At 33.6% G+C, this 22887-nt stretch overlaps 2 protein-coding genes and 1 non-coding gene across 4 annotated transcripts; 2 read left to right on the top strand and 1 right to left on the bottom strand.

The window, feature by feature from the left end:
- Nucleotides 1-4276: 4276 nt before the first annotated feature.
- On the top strand, nt 4277-10321 carry LOC140891203 (protein BONZAI 3-like). The gene is made up of 16 exons (XM_073299569.1): nt 4277-4499; nt 6231-6278; nt 6363-6511; nt 6642-6690; nt 7332-7388; nt 7466-7639; nt 7738-7872; nt 8086-8147; nt 8242-8341; nt 8430-8544; nt 8642-8718; nt 9201-9338; nt 9425-9589; nt 9677-9790; nt 9870-9969; nt 10061-10321. Exons 1-16 carry the CDS (start codon nt 4353-4355, stop codon nt 10174-10176), a joined length of 1746 nt encoding a protein of 581 aa, XP_073155670.1. The 5' UTR covers nt 4277-4352; the 3' UTR covers nt 10177-10321.
- A 4714-nt stretch (nt 10322-15035) lies between these two features.
- Nucleotides 15036-21240, bottom strand: LOC140890071 (ubiquitin carboxyl-terminal hydrolase 27). Of its 2 annotated transcripts, XM_073297828.1 has the most exons (11): nt 20726-21240; nt 20469-20598; nt 19345-19445; nt 19035-19265; nt 18684-18752; nt 18465-18593; nt 18172-18309; nt 16975-17037; nt 16585-16684; nt 16298-16506; nt 15036-15688 (listed from the first exon to the last, which is right to left on the bottom strand). In XM_073297828.1, the coding sequence occupies exons 1-11, from the start codon at nt 21017-21019 to the stop codon at nt 15422-15424; spliced, it is 1731 nt and encodes a 576-aa protein (XP_073153929.1). In that variant the 5' UTR covers nt 21020-21240; the 3' UTR covers nt 15036-15421. The 2 variants fall into 2 exon arrangements, with proteins under 2 accessions (XP_073153929.1, XP_073153928.1); XM_073297827.1 differs by having other exon boundaries at nt 16298-16684.
- Nucleotides 21241-22319: 1079 nt separating this feature from the next.
- Nucleotides 22320-22435, top strand: LOC140893678 (small nucleolar RNA snoR99). Its single transcript, XR_012153271.1, has one exon. It is a non-coding gene; the product is annotated as a small nucleolar RNA snoR99 (small nucleolar RNA).
- Nucleotides 22436-22887: the final 452 nt, after the last annotated feature.

Genomic DNA, 22887 nt, shown 5'->3' with positions numbered 1-22887 from the left:
TATTTTTCATATACGGATTAAGTCAAAGATCCATTTCACAAACCCTAGAATAATTAACTACCTTTGGTCTCTTATGCATGGGACACCAAATATTTTCCCTAAAATATACAGTCCTCGCAATATCATTATTTTCTAAATCAAAAGATATAATAATAGAACAAAATTTTAAATATCAACTTCAAATAAGAAATTATTTAAGCTCATTATATTTCATACACAAATTTATTATACACTAGTGGCTCTATGCATTCATTGCGTTTGTGTGTTTATACATTTGAAATATTTATTTTAAACATGATCATTTATTATTTTCAAATTAATGATTTTCATTTTTTTATTATGAGTGATAGACTATCTAATTTTTTTTAAATATAGATAAATACATTATTTAATTTTAAAATATATATAAATATACGACTGAATTTTTTTTTAAAAAAAAATTAATATTTCAGGGAAAGAAGTGATCAATGAGATAGTAAGTATAATTTTAAATTAGACTTTACCAAATTAAATAAAAAAAGTTGTTATATATGGCTTAACTTTAATATTACTATCTTACTATTTAATTAAAAAAACGGTCCCTTATCTAACTAACTTTAAATTAATTAGATGAAAATCAAATGAATATATTACTAGACACTTCAATTAACTATCTTTAAACCAATTGGTAAAATTTAAGTTAAAATTACGATTATATCATAGCTTAATTTTTAACAAAATCAAATTTATTAAGAAAATTAGTCATTTTATATAACTTTTTTTTTTAGAAATAAGTTTTAGTGTTTATAAGTAAAGTGCTAAACTGATGGGATAAAATTGATACGAGATAAACTGAAGAGAGCTAAACTGAAACTATTTCAAAAAGAGAAAATGCGATTTTATGAGAAGATCGCTCAATCGAATATTCAAAGAAAAAAGCGACTTTATTAAGAAAAACGCTAAACTAAAAAGCACGTTTTCCTGACTAGCTCAACTGATCTCTCTCAGTTCAACCAAACTGAAGATACTAAACTGAATCATCAACTACAATGATAAACTGATCTTTTGAATGCATCAGTTTACCATCGCGATCATCAGTCTACCATCGTGATTATCAATCTAGCTACCAGCGCGATTTGATTGGATAAAGTTTTCCGTACTTTGACACATTCTGCAGACGTAGTGTAACGACCCACTGTATCAAGACGGGTCTTTTCAGCGTGCGTATGTCCTCACTCACACACACCCTGAGAAACTTCTCAGGGGGTCACCCATCCTATAATTGCCCCAAGTCAAGCACGATTAACTTTGGAGTTCTTATGTGATGAGCTTCCGAAAATAAGATGCACCTTCTTGATATGAGCAGTACATATGAAATCTTTTAAACCTTCATCAACTATGTAGTCCCATACCTACACAGTCTCAGAATCCCCTCTCATTCCGGCACGGGATCGGTTCATTCATGTCTCCCTCCGCCTAGAAGCCTACCAGGAGCCGCTCATTGTCCGTGCAACCTCTTGGCACCGGCGATCACTCCCTGCCTCTTCAGCCCCGGGCGTCACATGCCCACCAGCTTCCGCTTGGTTCGTCCCCGAACCATACCGTACTAAGAGAGGTCGGCTTTGATACCATTTGTAACGACCCACTGTATCAAGACGGGTCTTTTCAGCGTGCTTATGTCCTCACTCACACGCACCCTGAGAAACTTCCCAGGGGGTCACTCATCCTATAATTACCCCAAGTCAAGCACGCTTAACTTTGGAATTCTTATGTGATGAGCTTCCGAAAAGAAGATGCACCTTCTTGATATGAGCAGTACATATGAAATTTTTTAAGCCCTCCTCAACTATGTAGTCCCATACCTACACAGTCTCAGAATCCCCTCTCATTCCGGCACGGGATCGGTTCATTCATGTCTCCCTTCGCCTAGAATCCTACCAGGAGCCGCTCATTGTCCGTGCAACCTCTTGGCACCGGCGATCACTCCCTGCCTCTTCAGCCCCGGGCGTCACATTTTGTAATGAACTGGGCTGGCCCAGTTCATTCTTGCTCTCATGATCTTCTCCCTCCTGGTGGGGAGTTTTTGCCCTCCCCAGGATTCGAACCTTGCACTCCAGGTCATAAATGCAATGTTTCCTCAATCCTAGTACCATTGAGCTACCAGGATTGAGGGAACATTGCATTTATGACCTGGAGTTCAAGGTTCGAATCCTGGGGAGGACAAAAACTCTCCACCAGGGGGGAGAAGATCATGAGAGCAAGAATGAACTGGGCCAGCCCAGTTCATTACACGTAGTGCCGCGATCCAAAAGAATGTCGGCTTTAGAATATGTTCATGAAGGTGACAAAAGCAACGGGTATATTTCAAATTCCTTCAGAGATCCTTTTTAAATTTTTACACTTGACATCCGAAGACTATAAATAAGAGCCTTAATCTATCAAATGACAACTTTTGCCAAAAACGCTTGCTTGTGATAATATATGAGCTTTCAAGTCTGAAGAAGAAAATCACTTAAGAAACTCGAAGCACAAACACCTAAATTGATATTCTGAGCATTGAAGGATCATCTTTGTGCTAAGTTAAAATGAGTTGTAAACATCTGTATTTTATCAGTCTAGGACTGAAACTGAGTTGTAACTAGGAGTTATTGTTTAGGCAGTAGATAAGGCCTAAACCGGATCGAGGTTTTGCAAATTGCTTGTAAAATTCAAAGGTTTCTAGTGATATCCTTAATTCCGAGGAGGAAGAAGTGGTGACGTAAGAGTAATTGTAATCTCCGAACATTCATAAACATCTCACAGTGTCTTTCATCAGAGTTTACATACATTCTATGGACCGTACATACACATTTTCATCAAGTGTTTAGAATCTGTCTTTTGACATATTTTCGCACAAATATTGTTTGTCAATTTGCATCAGACACCAAGATAAATTTAGAATTTAATCACCAAACTGATTGAATTCGCTTTCAGCTCATTCGAATAATTTTTAAGTGTATTCACCCATCCTCTACACTCTAAACCGATGCTAACACTTTTTTTAGCCACTATATGTTTTTATATTTACCAAAATGACATTCACTTTATGTCATTTGATATGTTTTTATTTATTAAAATAACACTTACTTATGTCATTTGGTCTTTTTATCAAGATTCTAAAAAGCGCGAATCATGACAAAGTGTCACAGTCAGGCTTCAAGCTTCATAAGCTTAAGCGAGTTTAGAATAAGTTTAAGCATACAAAAATGTTTTTTATTTTTAGTATAATTTTAGTTAAATTAATTAATAGAATAACTAACCTATAAACTTAAAGATTTTAAGAATAAATACACAAATTTTCAAGTTATAAAAAAACGTAAGTCTAAAAATAACAAATTATCTTGAGTAAAATTTGTGTTAGGTCAGGTTTTATCTCTTATTCGCAAAGAAAAAAAATGTACGAGGAAAATTTAAATTTGACTCGTTGAATGCTTTTTTTTAAAAAAATCCTCATATTATTAAATATTTATCATTTAAAATAAAATGTAAAGGTTAAAAATATTTAAAAAATAAAAATTAAACTTAAATATTATTTTTTTAATTTTGTTTTCTCATTTTTTGTGCTTAATATGGTCAACCAAATTTTTTTTTTCACGCTTTTGCCCAAAGCGAAATTTTTTGCTCACGTTTCATGCTTAATCGCGCTTAAGCGACGCTTTTTCGCCCTTTTTAGAACAATGGTTTTTATATTTACTAAAATGTCACTCGTGGTGAAATTGTTATATCTATTGCATTTTTGTTATTATTTGTTTACGAAAACACTACAGTTTTATCTTTTTTAAAATTTACAAATTTTTTCATTAAAAAAATGGATCATACAAACACGCAACATAATACTAATTTTAAATATATTTTCATTTATACTATATTAAGAATGTTAAAAAATATAGTGTAACCAAGTTATTAATTTGTATTTTGTTTATAAATATCATATCTTTTTATCTGCTTTCAAAAGATTTTTAATTAGTACATATCTTTCATCTTAATATAAATTTTTGAATATTTAAATCATCATATCATCAATTTTGAAAATAACATGGAAATTAAACTACATAAATTTTTTAAGCATTCAAACCTTTTATAATAAAATTTAATTTAATTATGGTGTGCATGCTTGGTAGTTGAAAAGGAGCGCATATATTTAATTACTATATTTCCAAATTTATGCAAATTTCCATATACTGATACAGATACGCGTTTCATAGTATATCCATACATATTTTGTTCATTTACAATAAAATTTTAATTGTGCGGACTCCAAACCTGTGATTTTTGCGAACGATTGGAGGTTTTAGGGCAGATTCATATATATACTCTTATCGTTCGACGACGCCATGGGCAATTGCATTTCTGATGTTAAAGGTGGTAAGCAGGCGATTGGCGGAACCGGCGCCGGTGGCTGCTCCACCGCGGGGCGTAACGACGCGGTGGACTTCTTCTTTAAGGCCAGAGGTCAACAACCCCTTTTCATGCCGATACAGGTACTGTAAGCGTTAACAACAAACCCATGCTCATGCACGGCCCCAACGTGATTGGTATCGGTGTGGATTATTAATTCGTTCATTCTGGTGCCGATGCTTAATTTTGAAATAAATTATGCGTGAAACGCAGTTTTTCTTTTTCTTTAATGGTTGATTTCAGACCCGTTTTTATTCATTCGCTTCCGATGTACCAGTGATTTGTTTGTTTGTTGTGGGTTTTGGCTTGTTTTCCTATGTTTATTTCGTTTTTAAACAATGGGGTTGGGGATATGCTACCCCTCGCAGAGGAGAGATGATAATGCTGGTGCCTTGGTTTGTTGGATGCTACCCTTCCCTCACAGAGGACAGATGATATTGTTGGTGCCTTGGGCATCATTGGATGTTACCCTTCGGGTAGTGCCCACGAAGGGGTAGATCAACGCCCAGATTTTTTTTTCTAACAAGATTTTAAAACAAAAAAACAAAATATATCAACTTGCATGACCATGCTCCAACGACCACACGACAGGACGGTTTACTTGACCCTCAGATCCGCTCAACGTCCAGAACACACAACAAGATGGCTTACGAGTGAGGCTACAACTAGGTTACAACAGTGCTGCAACTATTTGGCTTGCTTATACAACATAATACACTATCGAAATATTATAAGTTTTGAGTGTGTTTGGATCAGCTAAAGAGCCTTGGGTTTTCTGATCGTATCCTTGTTGTTCTAGATCAAGCTAAAGAGCCTTGGGTTTCTGATCGTATCTTTGTTGTTCTAGACCCCTTGCTCATTTTGTTTTCTTGTTTTCAACTTGTGATCATCTTCTAATCAACCACAGTAAATGACCCAATAGTGGGTATTTTAGCGTTTGAATCTCCAACGCTCAGAAATCTTTATCTTCCAATCTGCCACAAATTTTGCCAATAGATATGTCACAAACTAATCCTTGTTCCAACTTTATTTTCCGGCGAACTACAACAAATGCTCATTAATTCTTAGTACGTATATGACCGTTGCTTTTCAAGTGTTTTGTTGATCTATTGATCTGATAGCCGTTAAGATTGCGAGTCACTGTTTAGGTTCGGCAGGCCATGAGATGTCTTCTTTGATATACTATTCCGATCAACTGAAGCCTTCTTCTGATAACGTCGCTTCTTCTAATAGATGTTGACTTCTCTAATCTGATTGACTTGATCTCTTCTGATAAGCTCTTGAGACTTCATTGATTGATCCTTTGATGAAGTCTACTGATATCATGAAGTCTTCTGATCGGGTTGATATAAAACTTGACTTCATGAAGTCTTGTTCTGATGAGTGTTGTAGAGCTCTGATATGATACTCTGATTGGTAATATGATTTTTTATTGTCTCGTACTGCTACTCTTCTTTTTTGCACTGACTTGGTTGTTTCTTAATCTATTAAAACAAGAGGGCTGAGTATTGTTAATATCCAAAACTCGTGAAAATAAACTACTGTTTGTTATACACTGTTTGCATGGGCTTAAAAAATGATGAAATATCGATAATATAAGATTTTGATGAGGCAATAGTAGTTCAAGAATGCTAATTTTTTTCCCTGAATATCAAATATGAAATCAATAGTTTCCACAATTAAGGCGAGGTGCAAAATCTGCTATATATTTTGATTCTCGTTTTTTAAGATCAGTTCCATTTCTCTTGTAATTTGCATGGAAGTTAATTTGACTTGTTTTAACCAATATTTTGTTATGTTTGAATGACCTGCAGTTATCTCTTTCGGCTTCTAAGCTTCTTGATTGTGATATCACATCAAAGGTAAAGGATAGCTTTTAACAGTCTTAAAAGTGTTGATGATAGTAATATTTTTTTATTGATGGATCAAATTTTTATTTCTTGCAGAGTGATCCCATGGCTGTGGTTTACTCCAAGAGAAGAGATGGGAAACTCGAGGAACTTGGTCGAACTGAAGTAATATTAAACAATCTCAACCCTGCTTGGGTTCAGAAGATTAATATTACTTATCAATTCGAGACTGTTCAAACATTGATGTATGCTACAATACTCTCAGTATCTCAACACATATATATATATCTCTCTCTGAATTTTCATACTGTTTTTTTTTTTTGCATTAATTTTCCTTCTAAAGATTATTTCACCCAACCTATGACTATTTTTCAGCTTTCACGTGTATGATGTTGACACAAAATACCATAATGTCCCTGTGAAGGTATGCTGAGTTTCCTGATATTAAGGATTATTTTACTTAGCTCACCTTTTTGCATATTGAAATGATTTGAGAATCTTCAATGGAATTTCATACTTAAGAAGTGCGTTGCATGGCACGATCTTTTTAACCGAGTCTTTAAAGTGAATGGTAAGAGTAAAGAACTATAAAGATGTGCATGCTTGTCTGTGGCCAAGTTGTGTTGATTACTTTGTCTTTCTAATTTCTCATATGAAAAGTATAAAATCCATTTTTAGATTGTTTAGGGAATTAAGACAAGTGTACTATTTCCCAAATGGCCGGGGATGTAAGAACCGTTAGTCACCACAATAAGATTTTGGTATATAACTTTGTTAGAAGGCTATATGAGGACCTTCAAACTGATATTCTCAGACTGATGAAATTATCATTTGTAAAGGCATTTAGTTTTAGGCTAGAGACATTTTTGCATTATCTATTGCTAGAACATAGATGAATCTTCCTTTTTATTGCTGTTACTTAAAAGTTAATTCGGTATAGAAGAAGTGTCAAGATGTATTTTCAGAATCATAACATTTGCTTGAACACACATTTTTCAGAAGTGTCAATGAAAAACAAAGGAAGCTCCGAAGGTTAACTTTCAATTTCTTTTGAACAAATTGTAGGAGCTGCGGTTAAAAGATCAAGATTTTCTCGGCGAAGCAAGTTGTGTTGTATCAGAGGTGAGTTGCTTGTACTCCATTAAATTTTCATTTGTGAATAATTTGTGTAGGCTAATTATTTCCAATGTTCGTGACAGATTGTGACTAAACGGGACCGGAGTTTAACCTTGAATATTCATAAAGCCGGTCATGGTTTAAAAATCTTGGGGACACTTATTGTTCATGCAGAGGAGACAGCTGCTTCAAGGAATGTTGTGGAGATGACATTTCATGGCAAGAATCTTGAGAATAAGGACTTATTTTCCAAAAGTGTAAGTATTTTGGAGAACCATTATTCGTTGAAGATTTGGTTTCTTTTCAACAAATTGCATCTTATACTCTCATAGTATTTATCGTTTATTATTTTCAGGATCCTTTCTTAAGAATCTCTAGGTTCGTGGAGATTGGAGGTTCTATTCCAATTTGTAAGACAGAAGTCGTGAACAACAACTTGAATCCTGTTTGGAAATCTGTCTCTCTAACCATGCAACAATTCATGAGCAAGGTATCTTCTTGAAAATTGCATTCTGGTACCTTTAATTTTGTGTCTATCAGAAATCAGATTTTGATATATTTGAATTGCATCATCTCATTCATATTGAGCCAGATTATTAACATTATAAACTTTTTACTTCAGAAATGAGATCTAAATGCTGATAAAAATTTATACCATGCCTTTTCTATTCCATTTGTCTCTTAGCAAGTGTGTGCATTGCAGGAGAACCCATTGTTGATTGAGTGCTTTGATTTCAATAGCAGTGGCAATCATGTGCTTATTGGGTATTTGTTGAATCTTCATATTTTCCTTTGCATGTCCATCTTTCCCACCTTCCTCTAGGTTATCATACAATATCTTCTCTTTTTTCTCAAACAGAAAATTACAAAAATCGATTTCTGAGTTGGAAACCCTGTACCAAAGCAAAGCTGGTGCAAATTTAATATCTCCATCTTCTGGATTAAGGCACCACGAAAAGGTATTCTCATTCTCCTCTAGTACATATCTGGATCCACGAAGTTGCATGTAGAAAAATTCTAAATTTTTGACGTTTGTATTTAATTTAGGTTCTGCAGAGTAAAATTTTTATTGAAAGATATGTTGAGAAACAAATTTACAGCTTCCTCGACTACATCTCCAGTGGATTCGAACTAAATTTCATGGTTTCTGTTGACTTTACTGGTAGCCAAATCTTCCATTTTAAAACTCTTTCCTATTAATTATATCCTCTATAATGTTTATAGGAGTTCCTTAACTCATTTGGTTTAACTCTTGAAAGCTTCAAATGGAAATCCGCAGAGTCCAGATTCTCTGCATTACATTCATCCTTTAGGCCACCTGAATGCTTACCAGCAGGTAACCACAAGACCAAATGTGCCTTTATTTTGGATACCAACTAGTTATTTTTATGTGATTTACGGCTTGACTTTTTCATACTGAATAGATTTATTGTATCCTCTTATCTATTTGTTGGCACTTAGCAGAGTGCCAGAAAACTTATGGGCTTGGACCAAAACACTGTCTTATGGATCATAATGACCATTAAAAAATATCCTCTACATTAAGTTCATCTTTATATAATATTTTGTTTAAACTAGAAAATAACAGAGCGCACTTGCTAGTTGTTAAGGTAGGAGTGGTGACATCAAAATAAACTTGAAAATGGTGGTATCTAAAGGAAACAGGCTACAACTAAAGTGCTGCACTGAAACGGGAACTCTTTGATTTTATTATAATGTTGATACATCCTAATAAATCTGCTCGTACACATGTATGTGTTCCTTTCACGTTGCATTTGGATTTGAGTTGGTGTTTATGCTGCTATACCATGATTTTAGGCTATATTGGAGGTTGGGGAGGTCATACAATTCTATGATTCGGATAGACGTTTTAATGCTTGGGGATTTGGTGGTAGACTTCCCAACGGCTCAATCTGTCATTGTTTCAACTTGAATGGGAGTCTGCCCGATTCTGAGGTGACACATCATGTACTTTCTATATTTATAGATACCTCTTTAAGGGGATTTACTGCAATATGAATTATACCCTAGGTTTGGTGCAGGTAGAAGGCGTTGAAGGTATCATGGCTGCTTATGCGAGTGTCTTGCATAATGTTGTTCTTGCAGGACCAACACTATTCGGCCAAGTGATAAATAAAGCCGCTGAGATAGCAATGCAATCTGTTTCTTGCGGCCATTCTAAATATTATGTGTTACTGATTATTACGGTATGATCATATGGTTCCCATTATTCGTTAGCAAAATCATTTGTAGATGCATTCATGATACTAAGTTCCATCAACTTTAATCTGTAGGATGGTGTAATAACTGATCTTCAAGAAACCATGGATTCCCTTGTCAGGGCATCTGACCTCCCACTTTCAATCCTTGTTGTTGGAGTTGGTGGTGCAGATTTCAAAGCAATGGAGGTAATTACTTGAATAATGTTTTCCAGGCACAATTCTAACACAAAAATAGTATTTTGATTATCATTAATGGAGTTGGTAGATTCTTGATGCTGACAATGGACGTCGATTAGAGAGTTCAACCGGAAGGATAGCTACACGAGATATAGTTCAGTTTGTTCCAATGCGTCAAGTGCTGCAAAGTAAGTGTATATATAAATATCTTGATTTGTAAATCAATAAACAATCCGAGACACGAAAATCAAAGCATATTTCTTGGTTGATTCTATGCAGACGGGGGCGGTTCGGTGGTTCAGACACTTCTCGAGGAGCTACCTTCTCAGTTTCTATCTTATGTACGCAGTAGAGATATCATACCATTGAATGCAGATCCAGCAATCAAGCTCTAGAGTAATTTACCCATATCATATAACGAAAAGGAACTATGCCTTCGCTTGCCAGCTACTTCCCCTTGCTTAATGTGCATACATGTCCATTACAACTAGGTTATTTCAATATTTTCTCACAAGTTTCTTGTTTCCAACAAGAGTATATTAATAAGTGCCAAAACATTAATTAGCTATTGGCAATGGAAATACAAAACCATGAAACCGTAGGAGTATATCGATTAATGCCAAAATATTAATTAGTCATTAGGCAATGAAATTACAAGATAACTCATAAAAGAAAACAATTTTTGTCGGCTGAAATTTATAAAAGAAAACTTGTTAACTAACAATTAGAAAACAACGCCCTTTCTATTCATGTACATATAGTTCCATGTTGCGACAAGATACACTAATTCCATGCCCTACGAGATGATATATCTATATTCTATATATATGAGTAGTGCTATTAGTTAGGGATACATATTCAAGGGTCGAACATGATTAAAACGAACGAATGTCGTTTTAATAAAATATTGAAATATTCACAAGTCTCCTAAGATATCAATAACTTTGGTCTCCAACTATATATTTCGAATTGGATTAATGATGAAACCCGAAGTAAAATATCTACAATATCATATATAATATAATACGTAGAATTAATGTTTATGATGGGGCATAGGGGCCAAAGCAAGGAAATAAATATAAGGCGAGACAAGTTGCAAAAGCAATACAAAGGAGCAAGAAAGATCATACATTAAATGTGATAGTGACCAAGTGATTGACCAATAGTCCGTCGCACAACACAAAGCATGCGACATTGCAGGATTCGCAATCCCATCCCAGGCACGTGATGGCCCCCCCCCCCCCCCCCCCCCCAACCAAATATCGTTCCAAACATTTCCCTAATCAACTCCAGAATATGTCTGAAATTTGTTGTCGATCGGGCTCTCCATTGACGTGGTTCGAACCTGGCCTTTTCTCTTGTATTGCCTCTTTCCACAGATATGATCCAGAAATATAGTTATAGCTAATGTATATTTCGATCTCACATAAAGATAAAATTCTTTCATCAGAAAACAAACGGATCGTGTGTTTGTTTAAAATTCGGTACGCACTGAAACAATAAACTCACGAGGTAATGTAATAACATGCAAACCACACTAACTAAGTAAATTGCGTTGAACAAGCTCTATACTACAGACTTGTCCCATAAGATATTGGAGTAACACTCCTGTGCAACGGTCTCATTCGTGAGACGGGTCAACCCTATCCATATTTATAATAATAAGTAATACTTTTGACATAAAATGTAATACTTTTTAATTGATAACCCATATAAGAGACCCGTCACACGAATATGACCCGTGCAACGGTTGCATACAAGTGTTTGCCAAGATATTGATAGGGGTCAAACTCATGACTATTAGTCAAACATCCACCTTACGTGGCTATGTCACCAACTCATACAATTATTATTATTATTATTATTATTATTATTATTATTTTCTATCATGCATGCATCAGAGTTTTTGTTAAGTTTTCTATTCATATAACAAAAACAGATTGCATTCAATGTCAAGATATTTTGTGGATATGTACGTGATTGAATGCCAAGATATTTTGTGATTGTGATGGTCTAATGGGTGTGCATAAGCTGTAAATTGAATAGAATAATCTATTGAACCAATTTAATATTATGATTTTATTACTGTTTATATCGATATATTAGTTATTTTAGCTTTTATAAATATATTCAATTAAGTTTAATTAACCTTTTCATTTGTAACTTCAATTGGGTAATTTTTTTCCTCAAAATTAAAACCGAACTTTGGAGGAAAAAATTTACCTTTTTTCCGTTGTTTTGCACTTGTTTTTTTTTTTTTTTTTTTTTTTGTTTATTTTTAAAAAAGGCATCTGCAAATGAAAAAATTGCGTGCGTGTAAGTAATCATAGTCCATAGATAACTGAAAGTAGAAGTCTTTGATGACAATTTAATTAGGGTGGGGTTTGTCCTAACTCCTAATATAAGAAAATAATAGATAAAAATCATATACCAATCAAGGATAATATTTTTTACTTAATTTGTAACATAATTTGTCATTTAAACATTTTCTTTTAGTTGGGATTTATTTTACGAAACAAAATAAAAATCAAAGTCACATCTTATGGGTCAATTTTATTTATCAAAGAAAAGATCGTCCGCGAGGCAAGCCATGTGATTTTTCACAGTAGAAAATAGGCGCTTTCGAGATGCCTTATCCCGATAATTAGCGCACGGCCCATGTCTCCAATTGTCCTTTTCAACTAATTCCATTTCACTTAATAAACTTAAGAACACCCCCATATAGTTTAAATAAAGATAATATCGTCGTGCAAATCCAATGATCTAATTTTAATTTAATTTATGGAGTATGATGTTTCGTATCTCGTGTATCCAAGTCAATTCACAATGATCTTATATAAGTATGAAATAATAATCAGCTGGTGGGATCCCAATGGCAAGAATGATATATACTCCAAAGGAGCCACCAAGAAACCATGGTGTGGATTTTTAAGTGAGCATAGAAAGGAATATTGAGCCATGCTTGGACCTCACATAATAAAGATGGCTTTTTTCTCCAAAATGGATCATCTCCCCCACGAGGGAAGGATGGGTCTTCTTCCATGTGAATTTGATTTAAAACTATTCAGGTTATGTCGTAATTTATATACATACATGGTTTGATGATTGGAATCGAAGTCAATATCACATACTATAAGGATTCAAGTCAATATATTAAGAATACACGTCTTAAAAAAGTTTGATTTTATATATAATCGTTGTAGTTAGCAAAAATATTTTACTTGACGAAACACACTTAATCAGTTAATCTTACATTATAATCTCAACTCATGATCATTTTACATATCCTACAATTTGTGAAAAACAAATTACTCATTCAATTCATGTACAAGTCAAATTATACACTGAAAAATCTCTACTCACTCTCTGGTCAGCCATCACGTAGCTCACCTAGTGCTGGGAACAAGGGAACAATTTGAATAGATTAAAAAAATAAAAATTTCAGGCGAGAAATTATTTTTAAATGAAAAAGAAAAGGGTACAGTTATAAGGAATAATATTATTTTTATCGATCATGATTTCACAGAATTTTTTTTAGAAATATTTTTCTAGGCATTTCTACTTGTCAAATTTGTGCGTAAGTCTGTCGAGCAAACAAATGCGCGCAAAAGAATTATTGTATGTAAGAAAGTGAGCAAACACTGATGGGAATTCTATGTCCCAGAAAAAGGGCCCTAAATATCTTATTCATTTGCTGACAGCAAACTTCCCGACATATTATTAATATTACTATAAGTTTGGTTTGTCTATAAATAAAAAAAAAGGACATTTCATTTCAGAATTCAGACACATATATATATAACTGAAATATCTCTACATATTTAAGTTAAAACTCAGTACCGCCAAATGAATATTCTTGAGATGGCTATTTGGCGAACCAAACAATATCTCCTTCTCGTCGTCATCCTTTTCTTGATTTTGTTCATCTCAATCAATGCTAAGTCTCAAGGTATGATCAGTCTAGTTTCTTAATAATGATCATGTATGCCTTTTATACACAACATTTATATATATATATATATATATATATATATAAATTATACAACCAATCCGAGTTATATATATATGATATACAAATATTTTGGTTTTCATGTAAAATGTCCGTGAGATATATATGGTCTATCCGATTCATATTGCAATGAAAAAAGATAATTTTTTTCTAAATATAAATTAACTAGCAAGCTAGACGTCTCACAGAAATTTCTGTGTTCTCTAATTATAATTACGATAAAAGATTCTTTCCGAAAATATTGCTCCAAGCTTTAACGGATATTTATCTAGGTATATATATATATATATGCAAGTTGTAGCAGCTAATTGTTAACAAATTACGGTTCTTCTGACACTAAAGTCTCGTATGCTCGAGATACAACTCTAACAAACACCAAAATAATAATAACAATAATAATAAATCTCACATGTACCCGGTTCCATACAACGTTACTAAATTCATTAATGTTGTATCATGTTTACCAAGTATTAATTTTATGGAGTTAATTTACAGTTTGTATGGCAGGAAATGTAGTACTAAAGAATCGCATTCGATTAACAGAGCTTACGGACGTAAATACGAATGGAAGAAAAGAAGAAGATGAGATGCCAAACAAAATGGACCAAGATTTCGGTGTCATGGATTACACTCCTGCGCGAAGAAAAACCCCCATCCATAACTTGTAAACTCTACGTACCACTATACTTAATTATTTTCTTATAATAATTCATAAATCTTGATATATACTCGATTTCCATTTCTATGCATAAATATTAATTAAGTATTAAATATAAATATATAAATATGGGTTGGACTTGGGTCAGTGTACGTGCTTGTGAAAGCATGCGAGATATATTATTTGTTGTACGTCGCCACAGATATGAAATATTAGCTTATGGTGCATGTAAGATCGAGATCAAACTGTTAATATTTTTTTTTTTAATTTGAATCCTCTGCAGTATACAACACCGTATCCATAAGTGATTTTGTTGTTAGGAAACATGTAATAATAATTTAGTTGTTGTTGAAAGAGTTTTATTTACATTTTAATTTTCTTTGATGCTCGAGTGTTCCTCAGACATTGATCAAATATAATACAGAGAGTCAAATAGTAGAAAACAGAAGTTTATGAAAACTTTGTTAAAATTAATAATATTTGTGCTGTGAAACTCCTAATACCATAATTGAAGTTCTCGTGACACAATCTCTTTCACCTATCACGATTAAAACCGAATCGATTTTGGATATTATAGCCTAAGTTATTAATTTTTATAAAATAATAAAATAAATAATGGAAAGTATTACAAATGGACGTTTACTCAAGTCTCAATGTACTCTTCTTTTGCGATTCCTGCACAAGCAAAATAAACAAAAGAAAGGCAACATTGGATCACCCTTACAATTTACGACTCTCGTTCAATCAATCAGCTAAATTTTACTCATCCACCGCGATTACGCACCAGGCGCGCCTCCGGATGATATTTCATATGAGCACTTCAAAAACCAGTGTGTCAAGTTTTCTCCAATTTCTGTATGATGATTCTGAGCATATACATTATCAACCAGCTTTTCTATAATCTTTTACCGCTCCGCCGTCTCGGAAAATTTTTGTAACAAAAAAAAATAATTAGCTAATCTAAAATCTTGAGTCAACTCATTCTCTCGTAAAACAGCATACTAGCATTTGCACCTAAAACATCTTTCTCCGAGACACTATACACATCTGAGTCCGAAATACAGTACCATTGCTGGATTGCAGATTCCAGTAGAGCTACTGGATCTTCTTCATCTATTTTGGCTGTCACCTTTCTGTAAACTGTATAATGCCCACCGTGCTCGCTTCCAAAGTGCTCCACAACAGAAACTAGACGATAATTTTGGCGTTTTAAAGGCATCGAGGGTAGATTAACACCCGACTGCAACAAGAATGCAATTCAACAAGAACAGAGTCAAAAAGATGGCGCTTTATTCATTTGCCAGACGTAAAAATGCAATTCGTGAATAATAATAAAACAAGGACGAGTATATATCAACCACCTTATGGGGAGATCATGTGGCACTCAATTCAATAGCTAAATAACTAATACATACAGCCCATGTAGCCCTGCCAACTGATTATGAGTTCCAAAATTCCAACATATTTTTTTTAAAAAAAAATCATACGGATAATGACTATTCGTCAAAGTACCAAAAGACATAATTGATAGTAATAATGCAACTTAAATTTTTTAAATTGAACAGCAGTCTATATAGCATCATGATTCAAATGTTATGCAATATGGGTAAGTAAAAAAAGACAACGGGTCAGTTTATGCTACTCGAAATTCCAATTTCACCCCATGCATCCATCCGCAATTTTTATATTTTTGTGGCATGGCTTACCATCCCCAATTTTAAAATTTTTGTGGCATGCCTTACTACTTGTCATTACCTTAGACAAGTAAATAATCAGTCTTTCAATTCTAAATAAATATAACACGCTAAATAAATATAACAGTAATCCAGAAAAGGAGAAGATAACTAACATTGCCTTCAGCAAATTTTCTAGACCTGGACGAGCTTGGTCCTGCCTCGGAAGCTTTCAAAGAGAAACTAGCATTGCCATCAGAATGTCTTCTAGAATTGGGGGAGCTTGATCCTTCCTCAGAAGCACATGGATAATGACCATCCTGGAATATAGTGGCATTTCTTCCATGTTCCCTGTAAACCTCTGTCTCAGACGAAAGACTTTTTGCTGCAAGGAGTGGCATTCCTAAATCATGTTGCAAATTTTGGTACTTCGAATGAGGAAAGGAGTGCTTAAATTTCTCACTTGACGGCTCAAATGGAAACATTTTCTCTCTTTTCTCATTTCCCACTTCAAAATTTAAAAATGGAGACACGTCCAATACTGAAGGAAAAGACAGATGGCCCTGGAAAAGGAAAAATGCATTCTCGATTACTAAAATATTAGAAGATGGCAAAATGAACTGAGGAAAACTTTTACAACAATTTATTTTTAAGACTTGTTCAAAGTGATTATCATCATTGCACCTAAGAAATGTTAATAATACATTGATGGGAGAAGTATACATAAAATTGCTACATCACACAGGCAGCCGGCACGAGTGAGGAAAGGCCTCAAAATTGAATGAACAGTGAGACGAATAACGAATTAATTAGGAAGAAATTCCTGTAAACTTAGTGCTCTTTAGCAATGTACCAGAAGCTTTACTGACTGCCCAAACAAGTTAAATGAAGCCCGTTGCAGATGAATACAGAGAATCTGCATGTAAAAGATCATTGTGTTAAAACGGGAAGAAGTGCCAAACAAATTTCAAAATAGACAAGTATGGTGAAAAATTCTTGTGTATACATTGCAATATCTTCAGTCCACATTATTTTCCATCAGCAATATTATGTAACCTGGTTTTCATGTCTTTGTATTGAATTTCCCTATTTTATTAATAATATATATGTTTCTTATCAAATAATAATTTTTAAAAACTTACTGAGAATAGCGAAATTGACAAATATCTGAAACTTTTGCCTCCTCAAAGAATTCATTTTCGCTTCCTAGTATTTTCAATTTTTTTATATCTTCATAATCTGAAATTTATTTCTCATCAACCCATGTAAATTTTCTCAAAAGCGATATATGGCGCACAAGATATAAGTCTACATAATAAAACTACGCCATAGGAATATAGGCATAAACAACAATATTCTTCTCTTTGTTTCCCTTATTTTTTCCTTCTTTTAGCTCAGTTGTAATCCATTGAATCCTCGATATAAGTCTACATAATAAAACTAAGCCATGGGAATATAGACATAAACAACAATATTCTTCTCTTTGTTTCCCTTATTTTTTCCTTCTTTTAGCTCAGTTGTAATCCATTGAATCCTCTATCGAGAATGATCGGCTAAACTAATCCTTGCAGTTAGAAGTGGGAACTAATGGTGTCCTATACTATTCCTAGCAGTTAGCACGTTGTAATACTATTTCCATAAAATTTTATTTCAAAAACAGTGTAAAAGAAAGAGTAACAAAGTCATGTGTGTCCATGTAATTCGTAGTTTCACAGAAAGAGTTTATTCATTCAAGCATTTGACCTGATTCACGGACTCAGTTACAGATTCCAGTGGTTGCACATTTCAGCCTGATTACTCTAGATTCATAGCTTTTCATATGATTATCCTCAATGGTCAAAGGTGATATTGACAAGTTAAAAATGATCACCTCCTCAAACCAAGTTGAAAATGATGTTTCAGTACACCTATTTATTAAGTCCTTAAATTTGTTTGTCACTAACAATAACTCATAGTTCTAGTTCCTACAAGGCCATAGAATTAAGTCCTACTTCAACTCATAAGCCTCTTCATTGAGATAGAACGTATTTTCGATTGGAAATGTTCATACCTTAGGACTCCGTGCCAAACTCTGTTTCTTGAAAGTATGAGAAGACGTATTTGACCAGGGAAATGCTTCAAGGGAGGAGAGAGTTTTGCAGTGGCAAGAATCATTCCTACTACAGCATTGGAGTGTTTCAATATCTGTCTATGAGAAGCAAACAAAATTATATGGGAGAAACCAAATAAAAATATCAAGTGTTGAATAATGAAGTGTAGGATCCAACATGTACCTTATTTTGTGAGTATAAAATGGTACTAATACAAAATAACAAAATGCAAAAGGGCCATACAGAAAGTTACCGTATCACCAGCTACAGCACAGACATATTTTATTGCAGCGTTATGCCAACAGTGGCAGCATCGATAATTCTCGAGATATTCTGCAGCAAAAAAGCGTTTAAGGCAATCCTCCAGAGTACACCCATCCACCTACATTTTGATTCCAGAAAAAATAAAACCGTGTAGGTGTAGTGAAATAAAGATTAATAAGGAAAACAAATAAAATTAGGGCCAACATACAATTGCACCATCGCTGCCGACTGGAGGTGAAAAGTGTAAACTGTGAAACTGCTGAAAATCAAGAGACATCTGTAGATAGAAGGCATAGACAAATATGTAATGTATTCAAAGGAACAGGATGAAAAATTGAGACAAACACCTTTTGTTTTGATCGTAAACACAGTTTAACAGTTTCATTTTGTTATTTCAACCATAAAATTTCACATCTGTAGCTGATCTAACAGCCTCTTGATTGCTTTTAGTTGAGCAATTGACATTCAACCGATCATACATTCACTAAGTTATCAAACCTAATGTAAGTTCCAGAAATTCTAATGACGAAATGCAATACTCTTACTAGTACCATTCAACCTGAAACGAGCAGCTTTGGCAGATTAAGATGCTCCCAAGAATTCCATCAAAAGGCCCAAAAAATACGCGCCTCCATCTTTGCCAGTCGCTTTCCTCTTCACTGCTCTTAGTGATAATTCTTCCATAAGGGAAATCAGGTAGATCAGATAAAGAACTTTTACTGGGGACATAATGTTCAGATAATTCTTCTCTCAACGAAGACAGAAGATAAGAAAATGCTTCCTCAGCATCCTATATTCAAACTAAAATGAGTTAAAAAGGATTATTTAGTTTTTATTCATAAAAGAATGTGAAATGCTGAAAAAAGCACCTGCTGTCTGGTTAGATTGAAATTTGGCAGATAATGATCTAATGCAAACATCACTTTTCGAGGACTGATTGCAGTTTTTCTATGTCGTACAGTACACAGTTCTGCAGATGTAATAACGTATATCTGTTACTGAAAAAAACTGATGATGGACTTCAAAAAAGAAAGTGGGATAAATTTAAAAAACTAGGACTTCATTTAAAATTAAAGGTCAACGTAAAAAAAAACAGAGAAAAAAAAACAACACACACACACATTTGCTTGTAGCCACTACTACATTCTGAACAAGAAATTAACAGCCCAGCCCAATCAACCCATTAAGAGAGGGCATAATGGTACAATACCAAAGATGTCAAAGCCAGCTAAACCAGAGCAGAAGTGGCATGCAAATAACACAGGCAATCATCAAAGCCTTTAAAATTTACTAAACTTGTACCTGTAAACAAGCTAACTAATTATTATACCTTAAGAAGAAATGCCAAAAGAGACTATGTAGAAGTTCCTTATATTGTCAAACTTTCCTAAACGTCTGCCATATCAATATGAACTAGCAAAACAGATAAATCTATGATGGGTATGAGGGTGCAAGACAACTTTAACACAACCATAATAATCCAGCATATTCACATATCTTAGCAAACGGATGGTGGACTAAACACATATTCAAGTTCCTTAAGCAATATGGGTCCAGCAAAAATAATCTATCACGACAAAATCGCACCACTGCAAACTAGTGTGTTACACCAGCCAGATAATACAACTTGAAACAACGCAATGGACAAAACCTTATAGATGAAAATCACAATCAGAATGCACTATGAAATTTATACGTTGTGGCCCTTCTCTATCAGGTTTGCACTCAACCCAGTTCAGTTTCAAGTAATCAGGGCCTAAATTTCATGCTTCTAAGAGCCCGTTTGGATTTCATAGACATTTTTTTAAAAAAAAAGTGTTTTTTTAAGCTATAATTTTTTGCTTTTGAAAAAGCTCTAAATTTGACTTTAAAAAAAGTGTTTTTTAAGCACTTAAATGACCATCCAAACACTTTGTAAACTAAAAAAACATTTTTTTAATAAAAAAAAAAGTGGTTTGGCTTTTGATACCAAACTGGGCTTGAGACTACTTACCTCCCACTAATGAAGTCAAGGAGTTAACCAGCGGCATAGTTTCGTCTCCTCCTTCGACCACCGATATAAGTTCATATTCCTCCAAAATCTCTCCAAGATACTTCCGAAAACTTGAACAGCTAGCTAGAGCCTAAACTCACAAAAAACTAAACTAAGGCCGTGATTGATAGCAAATAGATAGAGTGTAAACTCATACACAAGTGAAATAGAACAAAACAAAACCATTCAATTATTATTGAAAAATGGAATACGATTACCTGTAAGATTACATTCAAGAAACAATTGTTCCCGTGATTTTGCAATCCGGGTACAGCCCAGACCCTAGGAGAAGGAACCCCTTCGTTAGATGATAATATCACACATATAAAGTCGCGGAATTTATTATCTTTTGTAGCTAATATTATGCCAATAGCAGTAGCACTCAGCACGCCAACAATTGTTGAAATTTTCAGCCCGGATGAAGAAACCCATTGTACTTGCATTGGAAATTTAGATCGGTGCTTGAATTTGTCAGTAAATGAACTAAATTTCAAGCTCTCTTGGATTTTCATGATCGATCAATTGAGCAAAAGGCCGCCGCTCTTCTTCCCCCTATAGCTGACGCTAGAGTTTTCAAGAAGACTTTAAAATTATATTTTGCTCCGAATCCATATATATGTGTGTGCCTATATATATAATTATATAGATATAGATTTACGAGGAGGGAACATCTAGGAATATGAATCGAGGGATTTGGGGGAAAACAAGAACAAAATAAATATCACATTGCGATTATAATTTTAGTGTATCAAGGCTTTTACAAAGCATGGATGGGTCAGAATTTTGGTTCGAGTAAATAACATCACTCACTATTTTCACATAACTCATTTTTAGACATTTCCCTCCTGATTTTGTTAAAAAATCATTTTCAAAGTGATAATTTTTTTTAAAAAAAAAACACTAAACTCGTGTTCGAATAAATAAGAATACTCATTCTTATCTTCTCTTTCTTATTTTTTTTTTTTAGAAGATCTCTTTCTTATTCTTATGCAAGAGATTCATAAGAAAAGTGAATTGATATGATTGATTGGACATAAAATAACAAACAATCACTCGTTGAAAAACGTTGACTCTCATCTTTGAGGACACCATTCGTTTAAAGAGCCCCCATTATATTATGAAAAGTTTCAAGAATCACCCCATCACTCAAGTATAAGAATCTCTCGATTTTTTTTTTATTTTCATTTTAGTCGTCGTTCTCATGAGGACTGTTTTTTTCGCTGTCATTCACCTCCGGATATGTTTGGAGTCGTTTGAAAAGAAAAATTTGTAATCCATAAACTTATCTTCTCAACATTATAACTATTATGCAGATACATATTTGTCAAAGTCTCGGTGAAAATATCTGATTTGATAAAGAAGACAATTAATAAATTAATATATACTATATTTTTAACTTACATCGTGTGAAAACAATACCTACTTTTATAAATAGAATTCACAAACTTTGAATTGCTGGCAATATATTCACTTGAAAAAAACAAAACAAAAAAAAGGAGAAAAAGGTAATGCCAATTGCCAATGAGATTTCTAGTGGGCCGAAAACACAATTAAACGACATGAATCTTCTACTAAAAGCCCAAAGAAGAAACCCTAATGAACATATTATTTAATATATAAATAGATATATACAATCTCGACTATATTTTTCTCGATGCACAACAGTTTCCTCCTAATTCCCAGAACACTGGCCTTTGCCCAGAATTTTGGCCTTTCGATTAGTTTCTTGAATCTTCCTTTCTATGATTTGAAATACAGGGACTTTTGATCTTCTATTTCCATTGGGCATCGAATAATGAGTAATAATTCAGGTTGCCCGATGGATGAAAAAAGTCTCCGAAATCAAAAGCTTAATCCATCCATCACTTTGCCAGCAATTATATCGAAAGATTTTGTTTTTCTGCTGGACATTAAGGTATGGGAAATTTTTTTTTTTGTAAAAAAATGAAAAGAAAAGAAAAAGTAGATGATGAGAAATCCAAATACTTGTTTCTCAAAAACATTCGCAGTAGCCGACTGAGAGCTTGAGAGCTGATGTTGCCTTTCTCCTTCCTTGGATCTCTGACACCCCATATTTTCTATTTTTCCATTTTCTTTTGTTTCATTTATATATTTATTTATGTCCTTACATTTTATTATTTATTTTTATTTTTATTATTATATTATAAGAGATAAACTCATTAAAAAAATTAAGTTTGGCCATTTCTTGTAATTTTTTCAAATATATTCAATGATTAAGAGTGAAAAATATAATTTATGATTCAAAAACTTTTCACCTCTTATTCTCAACGTCCCATTAATTTTTAATTATCATTATTTCATTATTTAATGAAAGAAAACATATAAATAAATTCAATCTATAAAAATATATTATGATTGT

This window comes from Henckelia pumila, chromosome 3, assembly GCF_033568475.1.
Source record: "Henckelia pumila isolate YLH828 chromosome 3, ASM3356847v2, whole genome shotgun sequence".
NCBI classification, from domain to species: domain Eukaryota; kingdom Viridiplantae; phylum Streptophyta; class Magnoliopsida; order Lamiales; family Gesneriaceae; genus Henckelia; species Henckelia pumila.
This window is presented reverse-complemented; position numbering and strand designations above follow the sequence as displayed.